Raw genomic sequence first — 18,219 nt, 5'->3', positions numbered from 1 at the left:
ATGATAGATTCCAATCTATTTGTCATAAAATGTATTAAATATTTAACAACATTTATTGATATTTTACTCTATTTCATTCTCAAAATCTTTTTAAAATATTCTTTTGATTTAATATCCTATTTTCTTATTCGTTTCTCGAGAACTAAACGTTTTCAATAGGATTTATATATATATATCTTATAGATATATAAGTCCAATACAAAGAGAATTGTAATAAAATACATTGATATACTATATAGATAGTATGCTTGGAATCTGGTCTTATTCAAAATAAAATGTACTTGCGATTCCTTTTAGTTTATTATTGTTACAAATTTTTTCTTAGAATATTTGAATAAAAGAGTTTATGCATTATTCCTTCAAAAAATATTATTTTTATCTCTTAATACTTATTATCTCTTATTTATTGATAATGTAATATAGTTCACGCTATTCTACTTTCTATTTATGTTTTATAATAGATCGAAAGGATTGACCATACATCGGTCGGTAAAAAATAATTGTTCGAATAAAATATTCGACGTTACATGGTATATTTATACTCTCCCGCTGCGCGCTCTCTTGTTTTCCAGATTGAGAGGATTGACTATGCATCCGTCGGTAAAAAATAATTGTTAAGTCAAGAGAGGGCGCAGAAAAATATTTGACGCTACAGGAACATTCTCTTATTTCACGCATTATTGTTTTCTTCTTCTCAATATTATTATGCATAAAATAAAATAAATTAATATTTTAAATATAAAATGAGTGTAATAAATAAGTAAAAACAGATGGTATGCTTTTTATTGTCTATTATCTTATTTCAGTTTCCACAGTTTATGTAAAATTTGAATATAAATGTAAAAAAAAAGAAAAACAAAATATCTAAAGTATAATAACCAATATGATAATCGAGAAATGAAATTTCTCCATTTCTTTAGTAATATTCATAAAATAATTTTGCATAAAAATTTGCATTTTATTTGCATTATATTGACATTTTAAAAAATCCACATGCGGCAATTTGAAAAAGAAACTGAAAAGTTTAAAGGTTACTATAATAATATCATGATAATATATAACTAAGTGTTAACATGTTCATGAAATATCTTTGAAGAATAAATATAATTAGAGATTAAAATAAATACAAAACATAAAAATGTTGGATGTGATTATTTATTAAGTTATAAGTAATTTAAATTTTTCTTAGATGAACTGAGACAGTGACAATGACAATGAAGATATTTCTTTCTATTTTGCTTCATCTAACGCAAACTTAAATTACTTGTAACTTATATAATAATAAATATATATATAAAATAAATAAGAGTGACATTTTTATATATTTTGTATAAACTTTTGTGTTTGTTTTTAAAATCGAATGTATTAATCCTATAAAATTATATAATATATAATTATACTTATATAATTATATAATTGTTTTTTAGAAAAATAATAGAAAAAAATGTCTTAAAACAATGTAAGATAAGTATATTTTTGTATTATTATTATATATTTATAATATATAAATACTCACCTTGAACAGCTCATATTGACATGTTCAAAATCATAGTAGTTGACATGAATTCACAATCACAAATTTCGCTATATAGTATGTATCAGTAATAATATTGTCAATAAAATTATTTAACCTAGTTAATTTTACTACATAGTAATTGACACGCATGATCAATTTACGCAATATATTAAACTTAAAGTTTTCAAACAATTGCGATACAATAAACTGTTGTCTTGATCCCTGGGAAGTGGATTATGATAAATAAATAATTATTTCTTATTTCAAGGAAAAATTTAGACGGTAAATTGAAAAAAAATGTCGAAAAATATATAAATATTTATTTCTTAGTATTTCATTAATCATATATTAAATGAATCATTCTCATACTAATCTAAAATAAGTATTTATTAAATTAATTAAATCGATTGAAACATTTGGTCATCAATATTAACATATTATTACATGCAAAGTAATTGAGCATGAAATATGCTCCATTGATTTAATCGAATATTGTATTGAATTCTACTAACATGGATGAAAAGAACACCTTTAACGTGAGATAATAGTCTTTCATGTTTGACAAGATATCAAAACTGCAACTGAAAAAGAAAAATTACTAAGTTATCATGATAAGACATTAGATTATATATTATATAAGAATTATATGAGAATATATTATATAAGAATATTTAATATTTATGCAAAATTCTGTAATTATCTTAATTAATATTTAATTAAATATTTATTCAAAACAAGGCCAATTAATTTTAAATATATATTATTAATATTAATAATTTTAAATATATATATTATACAATTTTTTAATTTTAATATTTCTCTTTTAAAGTTTGTTTACTTAGTATGATTTATTATTCTAACAATTTTTACAAAATCGTTATCATTTATCAGATTCTTATCATTTATCAGATTATATTACTAGTTTTATATAATAAATTTTTTTCTAATAAAGATTTTCTTATCTTGAACTTGTTTATTATATATAATAGGCATTGAAACTAAAAGTCAGCTGAGATTTTAATCTAATTGATTTTTCGTTTCATTAATATATCAAATATATTATTTTAATTAATTAATTGTTCAATAGATAATCGAGAAAAAAATTAAAAATAAAAGATATTAATGATAATATAATGATATAATATTCAATTGAATTTCGAATGGTGATTCAAATATTTTCAAAAGGAATTAATATTTTTCACTGATGAACGACATCGTTTCCGACTTCTTCAAGGATATTAAAAGACATTAAAAGTATCGTTACAATATTTTCAAAGTACTGATTTAAATAAAATAAAATATTATCAATGCATTAAATTTTTTTGTTTTTATTATTATATTAAAATACTGTAATAAAAAGCTCCTTAATAGATTTTAATCTTTTTCTTATTTAGAATAATTTTAATTTCAAAAAAGTTACATATAATGTAATATATATATATATTACATAATATTTCTGAAAAAGATTAATATTATTTGAATGATCAGGTGTCATTAATAATTAAGTTTACTTTAAAAGAAAAAAAGAAAAAAAAAAGAATTAATGAAAAGTATAAGTTGATGAAATTAGTCAATTAATACTTCAATTAATACTGAATTATAATATTTTAGATTTTTTGCGAAAGCTATAAAAAGTTGAATAAATTTTTCTAATTACTAAAAGATTTTTTCTAATTATCTCAAGCCATCAATTTCTAGAACATGAGATATACGTCATCACGTTAATTAATCTTAATCTGCATACGAAGCAATGATGAAATTATCCCATAATGTCAATTATTAACGTGAGATGAATTATGTAATTAATCTAAATTTAAATAGAATTGTTCTAGAATGATTTTCAATTTTCTAGTTATTAATTAAGCCACATTTATTTTTGATATTTTGTTTCACTATTATCTCTCATTAAATAAATAATATGACTTTGTAAAATTGTATTAACTGTACATACTAATTATCGTTTATTACAATTTAAATTATTATTTTGTTTTATACTTTTTTTGAAGGAAAATCTCTTTAAAAATCTCAATTAAAAAACCTTTTCAATTTAATTTATAAATACTTTTTTTATTAATTGAGTGTAAAAATATAAATATATTGATTATAAATATTATAAAAATATAAATATAACATATTTATTAAATTTTAATAAATAAGTAAATCTGTTGATACATGTATACAGGATGATATTTAACATACAATTGGAGATTGAAATAATTTAAAAATAATTAACTATATTGAAAATTTCGAACAAAAATTGAATAGTTATGAGAAAGACATAATTCAATATAATTTGCTTTTGTAAATAAAAGGCATAAAAATAGAATATATAAGTTTTACGACAATTTGTTTTTTTAAAAGGAATTATATATTTTTTCATAAATTAATCGATTTAATTTTAATTTTATTTTTTTTTTTAATTATTAAACTATTTATGTTGAAAAATTTTTAATTTTAATTATATATTTTAATTTTAATTTCTCTTAAATAACTCTTATACAATAAATTTCACAAATTTTAAGTTATTATCTTTAAAATGATTTCTCAATATAAATAATAGTTTTTTTTTTAGAAAATGATGAACGGAATTAATTGATCTTTTAAAAAATATATAATTCCATTTAGAAAAACAAACTTGATTATATGTTCTCTGAATAATCAAAAAAATAAATTACATTAAATTATGTCTCTCTCGAAATTATATAACTTTTATATAAAATTGATTAAATAGTTCCTTTCTTTTTTGTGTATCTATTATTATATCTCAGATAAAAGATAATATTCAATAAACATTCATTTCATTCAATTTATATTTGAATGTTTTATATTTTGAATATAAAACATTAATAAGATTTAAAGATTTGGATATTTTAAAAATTTCTGTTCTTTAAATCTTATGAATATTTTTAAATATTAAATTTCGGATAATCTAAAAACATTCAATTCAAATATATATTCCTATTTTGTATATTTTAACTTTTTATATATTTCTATAAATATTCTTAATTAAATTTCAAAAAGTATCTATTTTATCAATTTTATAAATGCTCAAATAAATTAAATTTTAAAGATCTAAAAATGTTTCATATCTTTCTCGTCAATTGATGTATCTCTTTGTAAATATTTGATAATAAAAATTTCTAAATATACATAGAATTTCTAATTTTCAGAAAGTAATATAATTTTGCGACAAATTGTTTATCGTAAATATTTATGTATTTGAAAGCTGTGATTTTGCAACTTTGTAAAATATTATTATTTTTTTCTATGTATTGTTAGCGTTTCAATTCGAACAGGAAATATGATATGATATCAAGTGAAGATATATGAATTCGAAATCTGAACGTCACGAGAATCATATTTCCATAAATGAACACGATAAGTATCCGTAAATTGCAATTCATCGTGTGAAAGGTATTAATGGATATCTTTATAAATCATTAAAATAATAAGCGGATAAAAAATGGAATGAAATTATTAAAAACGATTCTTGATATGAAAAAAGATGATTTTTATATAATTCCTCTCATTTATTGCAAAGAAGACATCGATCAATGTTCAATTGTCGTTCACTTATTGTTTTTATCTATAATTGATGAAAAAAAAAAGTGAAAAAAAAAAAAAAAAAAAAAAAGTAATATTTCATTTGAAAAAAGTACGTATTTTAAATGACAATGAAATTTTTACTGCTATTACAGATGAAATTTCACATTTTATGTTTTGTTTTCGTTTATCTTAACAGAGTTAACAAAAAAAAAAAAAGAAATTATAGAAATATTATACATGTACTAAAAAATATTTGTAATTATGACACTACTTATGAATTCTAATTTGATCGATCAAATTTTGATTTTATAAATTATAAATATTTTCTTCAAACTTTTTCCAATTAATTTAGATTTTTTATCAATATTATAAAAAGCAAAATTTCTAAAATTTCCGAAATCTTTAAATTAAAAAAATTAGAAAAATAGAAATTCGCGAATTGTTAATCAAAAATAATAATAAAAATTTTAATAATTTTTAGTAAAATGAGTTATAAAACATAATATTTCATATATTGCTATATGTATACAAAATGTATATAAAATAATTTATTAGATATTGAAAGATTCCTAGAAACATAAATAAAATAATAGTTATTAAAGAAATTAAATCAGGATATTATTATCATTTTAATCATATTATTTTAAATTATTCAATTTATAGACATTTCTTTTGTTAATAATAATATAATTTAAATTATTATTAATATTAAAAATCTCTTATTATCAAAAAATTTTAATAAAGTTATAATAATACAAATATATCCAATTGCTTTGTACAAAGCAAATAAATTGGCAATAGTTAATTAGAAAAAAAATAGGAACAAGTGATTTATTTTATTTTATTATTATTACGTTTCTTTTATTATTTTTGATATTCATTTATATATAGTTGAATACATTATTTAACCGAAATTGTTTAGATACTGTAAAAATATTAAGATTATCTAAAAATAAAAAAGAATCAAAAGTTCCAGCCCAAGAAAAAGTATCATAGAAATATAAATTATTATAAAAAATATGTAATTATATATATATATATATTTATAATATGTAGACTATAATATATGTATTTATTATAATTATTGTTATTTATATAATATTATTATTAAATTATAATTATTAATTATAATTAGAATTATGAAATTATGTTAATATATTCATAAAACTCTCTTGGAAATTATTTTTAAGGAAATAAAGAAATATAAAAGTTAATAGACAAAAATGTTACTCGAAACTTATCTATTGAGTTATAAACAATTAAAATTTACGTTAAACGAAGTGAGATACAAATAGAGTGAAAAAACTTTTTAATCATGATTAACGTGGTTGTTTCGCTCTATCTTCCTTCATTTAATCTCAACGTGCATAATTTAATTTAATTCAATATATATATAGTCATTTTAAATATCGCAAAAATGTAACAAAAGAACTCAATAATCAAAAAGATAGCTATGTAAAATGGTAGATAGTTTTCTTTAGTTACAATGATCAACATAGTAAATTATTTTTTTCTGTTGAATCCACAAGAAAGTTTATATTTTTTTTGATGTAACCTTTATACATAAATTCGAAATGAAATGTGAATGTAAACCTAGATATAGAATCGTATAATAAATATACAGATTAAATATTATACATAATATTATAATATTTCTATTATCTGGATTTTTTTATAAAATGAAAAAATATTAATCTTTAATCTAATCACGCTCGACATATTTCAATTATTTATTAAATACTAAATAAAATTATTCTTGATAAAATAGATATTAAATAATATTATATTATAAATTTCTCCACAGAAATTTCAAAAAATATTTTTCTATTATTAATAAGATTTGATATAGAAAAAAAAGGATTTTCATAATATTTAAAAAAATTTAATCCTGAATGAATTAACAATACAAAATTTTTCTTAATGAAAATAAAAAATAACTAGAAAAATTATTTTTCTCAAAATTATATTCTGAAAGTAAATGTTTGATAATTATAGCTTACGACATAGCTGCAAATGATTCATCATTAAAGAATGATTGGTCATAGAATGAGGAGATTACTTGACACTGCCATATTGTGATATTAATGCTTATAATATTTATTATATTCAATAGAAAAGACAATACTAATAAAAAATAATAATAAAAATTTTCTATTTTTTGTTTTTAAATCAAATTTTTTATCAATATTATATTTATGTATATATTTTGTGAAGTATATATATAATAATATAAATATAATAATATATTTAATTATTGTTATTATATTTTTTTTTATTAAAATGATATAAATTATATTAAAATGAAAAAGATACACAAGTATAATTCAAATTATATCATGTTTTATATTTAAGAAATGATATAATTTGGTATTATTTTTTTATGTTGATTTCTTATTTTTATCAAAAAAAATCTCATGATTAGATTGATAAAAAAAATATAAAGAATTCATTAAAAAGATATGAAGAATTTTGAAAATTTTATTCTAATCATCTCAATTCTTATTTTCCTTTATTTTCCTTTATTCCGGCTTCTCTGAATTGACTCATATCAGCATTGATAACAAGAATCTTTTCCAGTTATACAATCTTAGAGACTATATCTATATCATAATTGATATAACACATCGACGATGATTAACGATGATTGACGACAAAATTGATAACTTGAAAAGGAATAAAATGTTTACGCCCATACATTTAATAAACGAAAAGCAACGTACCGTGTCGGAACTGCGCACATTTAATATATGCAATTTAAGAAAAATTTGTGTTTTATAAAAGTGCTATAAAAATAAAAATGTCTGGTGAGTAATTATCTAATGTGCTTTGTGCATTCTATTAATTTGTGTAATGTATTTAATTACGGTATTTTGTGTATCTTATGAGGAACAAAATAATAAGTAATTATATATGTAATTTGTTATATTGCATAAACGAATGATGCAGGAAACGATGAAAAATAAATAAAAGTAACAAATATAAAGTAATAATATAATAATAATAAAAATAAAAGATATAATATAATATAATATAACATTAATAAAAATAATAAAATAATAAAAAGTAAAATATTTTACGATAAATTAAAGAAATAAAAATGCTTTATATTAAAAAATCGTATAAAGTTTAGTATATAAAATAGTATAAAGTTATGTATGCAGTGGAAAGAATATTCATAGAAACGCTATCAGAAAAATGTTATTAATTTAGATGTTGTGATAATATTATTAAAACGAATAATAATAGAAACAAAAAAGCAATAAAAAAATTTCTCTCTCTCTCTCTCTCTCTCTCTCTCTCTCTCTCTCTCTCTCTCTCTCTCTCTCTCTCTCTCTCTCTCTCTCTCTCTTTCTTTCTTTCTCTCTATTGAATTTTTATTAATATTATAAATGTACCTTTTTTAATTGATTTTTTTATCATAATATCCAATGTTTTTAAATCTTTTCTTTTTTAAATTAATTTTTATAATATTATTTAATAATTTGTTTTGTTTTATTATATTTTTTAATTTTTTGATTTTTATTATATTATCTTTTTGCCTTTTCGTTTACTATTTATAAATTGTTTCATTAAGTTTACATTGAGATGAAAACCATTTTATAAATGAAATTTTTTTTATTAAAACGTCTTTTCATCTTATTAGCATTGTACATTGTAATATTATTTTCTTAAAAAAAAAAATATTACTAATTGTCGTCCACGATTTAAATTAAAATTAAAATTTTTTTTTTAATAAATCGATGGATGTATTTGAGCATTCATTTTTATATTTTATACATTATAAATTTTGTAATAACTTTGTAAAATTATAAGATTAAAATTTACAAGATATGAGTATATAACTTAACATAAAGAGATTATAACTTTAACTTTAAATATTCTGATTAAACTACAATATTTTTTATTAAACATATTTCTCTTTCTATATGATGAACACAAGGAGATACGTTAATTGATATTTATTTTTTTTAAATAATTCAGTTTATTTACATAATATATATACATATATATATATATATATATATAATTAATTCTTATATTATTATAATGATTTTAATTCTAATTAAATTAATTTTTTCCAATTAATTAATTGCTATTAATTGCTATAAATTTTAAATTTATGCAAATATTTATATGTTAACAAAAATTATTATATATACATAAGATAATTTACTTAATCTAATAAGTAATTTTATTCGAATGTAGAAAACTATTGTTTTCTACATTCAGTTTTACTGATATTGATTCCTGTTGTAGGATATAAATGGGTTAGGTATACGGGTGCTCGTTATTTCGTACCTGGAATGATCTCAGTTGGCAAGGATTTGGATGGTATGATACTTGTTGTTGGACGTGCTTATCATAATGGCGATATGCTTCCTGCTAAGGTGAAGCCGGAACATGGTGTCGCTTATGTCGCCTATGGTGGAAAAGAGCATATGAAGCATGAATTTGAGGTAAAATTAAATATTACAAAACTGTATTACAATAGAATATTGATTATTCAAACTGATTGGGAAATAAATTGATGGGATGTGAAAATAAATAGTTCTTCAAATAATTAATTAGAAAGAATCAAAATTAGTGAGTATAAATAATTAGAAATTAGCTAATTTTCATATATTCATGTTTATTATATATTTAACAAAGAAATGCATAACCATAAATAAATTACTTTTAATTACTATCAGATTGTAAAGCATGTAAACAATATTAGACAATGTGTAAATAATATAGACATGCAGTTTAAATATAATTAGTTTCAAAAATATTCATATTGAGTATTCGAAAAATTATATATTCATAAAAAAAAAGCAATTTGATATCAATTTTTTATTTTATATTTAACATTTTTATTTATTATTTTATTTTACAATAAAAGCTTAGTTGTTTATAAAGAAAACATGTAAATGGAATATAAAATATAAATAGAATTATAAATAGAAGAAATACAAAATAGAACATTTTTGCAATCTACTATATAAGTATATACTTATATATGTGACTCATCTCGTTATCGGTGATTCAAATACATAAAGTTCAGATAATTTTAAAATAAATTAAACATTTTAATTTATTTTAAATAATTTAAATATGTGAAAAATATTTAAATTATAATAATGCATAATGCACTAATGCATAATAAATATGTATATATTTATATAATTCTTAATGAAAATAATAGTTTTGAGTGAATTAAATGTTTTTATTAATTTTGATTATCAATGATTATATTAATAAAATATAAATCATTAATTTAACAAAATTTTAAAAAGTTTAGTATAAACTAGTACAATTTTGTTAATTTTTTAACAATTTTTAATCAATGTTCATGAAAAACACATTAAGTGTTTGAACTTCAAGAAATTCTCCAAATTGAACATAAATCAAAATTTGAATTTTCAATACAAAAAAAAAAAAAAAAAAAAAAAATAAAAATAAAAATTTTGATTTTATCATTTGCTATAATAAAAATTATTACATCTATAATATTCAAAATACAAAAATTAATATTTCATACGCTTGTCAATGCTGATATTTAGCGTATTTAAACATAATTTTACCATCTCCTATTTATTTATAGGATATAGAATTTTAAAAGAATTTTAAAAGAAAAATTATAAATAAATTTTATTTCCTCTAACTGAGATTTTTTAAACGTTTAAATAATAAATATACATATATTCGTAAGATTTTTTGTTTTTAGATATTGATGCCTGCCGATTTTCGGTGGATTCCATCGAGTAATGGTCATGTTCCGCCAGATGCAGTAGAAGCTGGAAAAACGATAGAAGGAGAAATACTTTATGTTGGTCGTGCATATCAAAATGGTGTACCATGTGTAGGAAAGGTATGTAAATTTCAGATAAATTTCATTATATGCAAGATCCTTATAAACAAGATATCATTTATTATAATATTAATAATGAAATGTATGCATACATACTAATAATTTTCTATGGGAACAACAGAAACTACAAAAAATTAAAAAATGAATTTTCTTTATTATATTTCATTTAAATTTATATAAAAAAGTATTGTTCTTTAGTAATCTGTAATAGTCGTTCAAATGGATCTATTCTAATTTGATTGCATTATTCAATTGATTGACACTTTTTCGATCAAAGAATGTTATCTTTGAGTTATGTTTGAATTTTTAAATTTCTATTCAGATTAGTTCAGCAAATCTCAATTATATAAATATTTGCAGCAATTTCGGAATTAATGAAGTTATCGTTATGATTAATAGTTGAGTAAAAATAGATTAAAATCGATATGTCTTTAATCATCGATTATTTTTATTCATCAATAGAAAGAATCCTAATCTAAAGTTTCTGCACAAAAACATTTAGATATATCATTAGATTCTCTTTTTATGTCAAATTTAAAGATAAAGATATTTCATTATGAAATCTATTCTTGTACAAAATGAAATGAAATAATTTTTTTATTTTAATATAATTTTACTATATTATTAAAATAAAATAATATATATTATAATATGACATTGATAACAATTAATATTTAGTTTAGTAATTTAAATAAAAATTGATAACAGATTTTACAACAGCTTTATTGCATATTAAGATGGAAGAAAAAAAATTGTATTATAAAATTATATTTTTTTTTTATTTTCTAATAATAAAAAAAAATCTCTATTCCAAATTTAATGTTTAAAATTAATGTTTAAAAAATGTTTAAAAATAATGTATCCTATAAAATTAATTTTTGAAATGATATAAAAATTTGAATTTTTAACTTTTTGATTTTTTAAATATATTTTATTATTTTTTCTTAAATTATAAATTATAATATTTTTTCTCAAATCTTAAAATTTATTAAAATTTTTAATTGTAAATGTAAATTTATTTAAAACGAAATTATTATTTAATAAAATTATGTAATAAAAATGTGAAATGTAAATTAACAATACTTGCAAAATAATTTTTTTTTAATATATTTCATAAATCTAAATCAAATTTTCTTCATCTATATCTATAATAAAATTATTTTTATATAATATGAAATACTAAAAATAAAAGTCGTATTACTTAGATTATTGAACAGAAATTTTAAAATTTATTAAAATAATTTTTAACTAATTTGCACTAATAAAAAAATTTATCGATCAAATTAAGATTTTGAATCTATTATAAATTTTAATTTTATCAGCTTAAATTATACAATACAAGTTTTCCTGGCTATTAGAATTCATGAATAAGAAAAAAGAATTTTGCTTCTATATCTTGCATTAATTCATTGCATAATTATTAAATTATTTTTTGTAGCGTAATACTTATTTTGTACCTGTTATTTTTTTAAATAAATATACTTCAATTAAAATTCATTTTATTATATACTAAAATTACTTCAAATTTATTATCTTATGAAATATGTAAATTCAATTTAACAAATAATTACAATTACAAGTTAAGTTAATTATTAAGTAATAAGAAAATATTCAATAAGAAAAAAAAATTGTGTTTTTTGTTATCATCGTTATATCAAATAAAACTTATAAATCATATAAGATTTCATATGTAGTATTAATATAATTGATATAACCAAGTAGAAAATTATTATTTATTATCGAAAATAATATACTTATAAAATTATCGAAAAAAAGAGAAATATTTATTTTTGTAAAATTATGTTTTCAAGAAAATTTAATTTAAACATTTGTTTAGTTTATATACAAATAAACATATTTTTTTGAATAAACACTATACTTATCATTGATATTATTATATATAGTATATTATTAGAAAAAAAATTCAAAGAAGATTTTTCACATTTTAATTTATTAATTAAATAGTGCAATCATTAAAAACGTAAAATATCATGATACTTTTAGGATACTTGCAGTGATTTAATCACAAGAAATTGAATAATTCTTTTTCTTTTTGATTTTGATGACTTTGAAAAACATTGTTAAATTCAACATTCTGAACAACTTTTTCCTGTTAGCATCAATTAGTTTTAATTTCTGAGATTTGCAAGAAATTGTCGATGACTTTACAATAAAGGTTTCTTTTTATAATTATGACAATGTATCTCTTACTATTAGTTAGTATTGATTGCTAATACGCTTCAATGATTGAATAATCTATCCAAATCTAAATTTATTTTTTTAGTATTTTTTTAGTAGCTTATAATATCTATATAAATAAGAATTAATACAAATCCTTCAAATAAAAATTCCGTAAACAATGTGTATGATGGTGGATTAATATTACCAATCTAAATCAGTATTATTAAATTCAACTTAATCAACCTAATTTAACATAACCTTAATTACACAAATCTTAACCTCTTCACTCATTGTTGCATATGTTGCACGCTAAACCCATCGACGCGACAATGGTTCATGGCTATTATTATATATTTAAGCTATCGATTAAAATCAATACGATTATATAGAAAAGATTAAAAATATCATGTATATATCGAAGTATAAATAGTATCGAAACTTTTTTGATTTATAACTCAAGAAATAACAAAGACTGAAAAACATATGTATAAGGAAAAATTATTCGAGATATTATAAAAAAGACATTATAAGAAATCAATAAGAAGAATTCTTTTATAAATAATTATTACGAACTGACAAAAGGTTTTTATATCCTTCTATATTTCACATAAAAAAATGAAGCTTTAAATAGAATTTGTTTTGATGTTTCGTATTAAGTTTTATGCATATTCTAAATAATATTTTTTTTGTAATTATAATTAAGCTCATAAATTCTATTTTAAACCAATCGATGATTATTTCTATAATACATAAAGGTCATATAATACAAATTATATTATGAATCATAAATATATCATTTTGAGATTATGATATATAAAATTTCTTATAATTTCATTTTCCGTTTTTAAACTTTCAAATAGAAGATTTCTTTCCTCTTTATTTGGATTTATTGTATATCTCAGTTCTATTAAATATTTCTTTATAGGTACATAGAAGTCACGGAGTAATATACGTACCTTATGAAGGCAGAGAAATCTCACTGAGAAATTACGAAGTGCTGGTATTAAATTAATTTATAAATATTATGAAGCAAATAAAAAATTACTGCAATATATGATTATTTTTTCTGTATTTTTTTGCCTGAATGTCTAAAATTTCATTTGAGTTAAAACACCAGAAATATACATATACATATACATATGCATATACATATACATATACATATACATATATATATATATATATAATTAATTGTCATTCATATTTATATTTCTGCAAAAAAAAAATATATATTTTGTTATGTAAATAATGAAAATTTATTTTTTTATCATTATTAAAAAATTCATTATTATATATTCATCATTATAACAAAATATAAAATCTTATTAAAGCAATTATTATTTTTAATTTTTTAAAATATTTGTAGTTTATATATATTTTTTCTTATATATTAATCAAATTTTTTGTTTTTATAAATATCAAAACTATGTAAGTTTCTATTTAAAAATTAATATTTAATTTTATATACATATATTATATATTAATTTAATATATTATATATACACATATAATATAAATATACTTGTATACATATATTTATTATTATCATAATATATTATATTTTATAATCATTGGTAATACAATATAATATTTATACAATATAATATAATATAATATATTATTATATAATATGCTAAGTATATTAATTAGTATAGTAATTAGTATATTAAATATACAATTGAATTTATTTTATATAAATTTAATATCTGATTATATCTGATTACTTGAACTTTAAATAAACATCATTTAACTTATATATATTTCTAAATTTATAATATTTAATATTATTATACAGTTTAGAAAAAAGTTTTCATGAATTTCTATTATATAAACATGAATTCCTATTAATTGAATGAGAAATCATAACTTATGAAGGAATTAATTAAATGAACAATTTCTATTACATAAATAGCTTGTTTATATAAATTACATATATCTATAAATATGAATATATTTATCTTGATAAGTTCATATAAATAGAATTCTATTTTATTTAACAAATTGTCGGACGATAAGACTATAATGTAAATTTTTTTAATTCACTTTTGAAAATTTATCGAAACATACAAGAGTCTCATCATTAAACAAGAATAGCGATATATATTATTTAAGTATATCGACTTAACGCGTTGATCGCGTAAATCATATATTTCATACAGAAATATAATTTTTGGTTCATCAGAAATTTCAATGATAATATAATAAGCTATTAAATATTATTGCATTTTTTCTTCAATTCAAAAATAATTAAAAAATAAAATTCTCACTTATACATGATTAAAATTGCATCTCGTTCAAATAAAATATATTAAGATATTGTATACATATTTTCATATTTTCATTGATTATCAGTATTAACGAGAAACATTATATCGTGATACGTTATCATTTATCAAAAAATAAGGTGATTCATCATTTGAAGATTTTTTTGTTATCACATCAAAAAAATGACATGATGAAATTAAGTTAATTTGGGTTGGAAATATTGCATTGTTTTGATATTGATTTATTTCTATTAGAAGAAAAATTGATATTTTTTTTTTTTTTTTGTATATTATAAAGATGTATTTCCAATTTTGATGCCGATATACAATATAGATATGGAATAAAATGATAAATCATTTCATTAAATGATGTTTAAGAATATAAAGATAACATAACAAGAATTTAAATCATTTTATTTATTAATTAGATTTATTATCATCAATTATTAACTATCATCAATTATTAACAATTAATCATAAAATAAAAATGAAAATAATTACTGCAAACAATTTATCAATTACCATCGATTATCATTGACTGTCATTATTATATATTATTATATAATACAAAATAACATTGTCTAGCATATGCAATCAAATAGCTATTTTTTGAATTATCAATATTGTTGCAAATTGTGAACAATTCAAATTTAATGTCTTAAATCTTTTTTTTTTCTTTACAGCTGTAAGTTATGAATAAATATAATTACCAATACTTCATAAAATATTAATAATTGCAATGTGACCAGTAGTTATTCCATCTTTTAGCTATATAAAAATTATCATAATATAATACAATATAATACAATACAATATAATGTAATATAAAAATAATACAATATAATATAACAACAATGTAATACAATATAATATAATGTAATATAATATAATATAATATAATATAATATATATATAATACTATATATATATATATATATGTATATGATGACGAACAAAATATAATTCATGGTATTCGATAGTTTACTTTTTGCAAATAAACATTGAAACAAAAAATCTCATTTCAAAAGTTAAATCAACACTAAAAATCTAAAGAATAAACATGCATGATTATTGTTATTTAAATCAATATTGTTGTACAAAATTATGAATATAAAATGTAATAAATAAAATATGCATCAAAGAAAATCATAACAATATTTATTTATGTATTTACGTATATTATTTATATAAATATTTTATAAATATTCATCTTTATATATAATAAATAAAAAAAAATAATAAATATAAGTATACAAAATATAAAATAATATTTTATATATATATACATTTGTAAATTTATATTTTATATTTATAAATTATCTATAAGTTTTATTTTATAGATATAATTGAATCTGTAAATTTGATTGTTTAAATGATGGCTGTAGATCGATGCTTCATGATCACATTCTAAAATGTGATGCAAATTTTTGAGTGAGATTTTTTTATGATATCATTGTAATCGCATATTTTTCCTAGTTTTTTTCATTGAAAAAATAAAAATAGATATTGCGATCACAAAGAGAAATATGCTTTGGATCTAAATCTGTTAAATCGTATAAATGTTGTAGATATAATAAAATCGTATAGATTGTAAAAATCGTAAAAATCATTTACATCGAACTTCATATTGTTATGACAATGCAGATTAGCTTTATTTATGCAAATCAATCTTTATGATCGAGCTGAAGTAATGAATATGATCATTGAATATATAATAAAAGTTTGAATATTTATTAGATAAATGAATATTCATGAAATATTTTCTTAATATATAATCATTATTTTTGTTAAATTTATCGTAAATAAATTATTCATATAATAATATAAATTATTCATTCATTATTCATAAATAAATAGAGCTACATTATAATATCGATCAAGCAAAATTTTGGTTCGCCAAAAATTATAATCATTTTTCATAAAGTCTATAAATAATATTAAAAGGCACACTAACCGAAATAAATATTTTATTTCTTTTAAAGAAAATCCTATAGTGAAACCTTCTGGAGATCTACTTTTAAGAAAGAATTTTATTCATCTAAAGAAGAAAGAAAAACTTAAGGTTCAGAAGTCAAAAGGAAGGCCAATACCAAATCGACGAAGTTTAGGACAAGAAAGCAAACTTTCAGATATTGCTATCTTGCTCAGAATTTTTCCGTGATTTCTCTCTGAGAGAAAAGACGATGGTCACGAAGAAGGCCATGTAAATATAGAATTATCTAATATGTCTTTTTCAGATAGAAGTATTTATTTGACACAGTGATAGATGAATCAGAGTTATTGTGAAATAGAAATTGAAATTGACGCTTGACATAGAGTTTTTTATTGTAAAATATTTTAAACTTTTCACAGAACAAGATTGACAAGAAAAAAGAAGAACAAGAAGTTGCTGTAACCTACTTTTTTTAGAAAACAGAATAATATTATTTATATTAATATTGACAAAGATTTCTAAGCATTGCACATTTTGTTAAAAACTATTTTTATTTAATTCTTAAATATTGTAAAGAAATCATATTATAAAAAAATGTAAAGAAAGATTAATAAAGACTTTAATAAATAGCGTTCTTTTTTTCATTGGTTCCTAATTAAATATGACTATTATAATATCGTATTTATCTAATTTAAATTAGAGAAGATCGTGATTGATTAATCAATTTTTCAATTTTTGATTTTTAATAAATTATGCGAGCAAAATATGATTATGCGAGTTGATTGTATCTATCTAAGGGTATCTATAATCAGGGTTTTGAGATAATCAGCGTGTTTTCCAAATTTCAATTCAATAAAAAATCTTTTTTTGAAAAATGATGACAAAGAAAATTTATAACAATTATAAACAATACAATATGATTAACAAA

General features: G+C 18.9%; 1 protein-coding gene across 3 annotated transcripts in view; it reads left to right on the top strand.

The window, feature by feature from the left end:
• The window catches only part of LOC100863909 (pfs47 receptor-like), a 53,424-nt gene extending 35,504 nt beyond the window's left edge, over nt 1-17,920 (top strand). Inside the window, exons 1-4 of one of the 3 annotated variants that reach the window (XM_086908406.1) lie at nt 7,479-7,866; nt 9,320-9,519; nt 10,770-10,913; nt 14,020-14,154. In XM_086908406.1, coding sequence (XP_086764532.1) covers nt 7,860-7,866; nt 9,320-9,519; nt 10,770-10,913; nt 14,020-14,106 — 438 coding nt within the window. In that variant the 5' untranslated portion in view covers nt 7,479-7,859 and the 3' untranslated portion in view covers nt 14,107-14,154. Of the gene's footprint in view, nt 1-7,478; nt 7,867-9,319; nt 9,520-10,769; nt 10,914-14,019; nt 14,155-17,340 lie in introns of those variants that run through there. The other 2 variants (XM_086908408.1, XM_086908407.1) reach the window with 2 other exon arrangements.
• Nucleotides 17,921-18,219: the final 299 nt, after the last annotated feature.

Source organism: Apis florea, unplaced genomic scaffold, assembly GCF_048593485.1.
Source record: "Apis florea isolate Af1SG1 unplaced genomic scaffold, ASM4859348v1 contig_3078_pilon, whole genome shotgun sequence".
NCBI lineage: Eukaryota > Metazoa > Arthropoda > Insecta > Hymenoptera > Apidae > Apis > Apis florea.
Note: the sequence above shows the minus strand (reverse complement) of the source record. Positions and strands in the feature narration are given on the sequence as shown.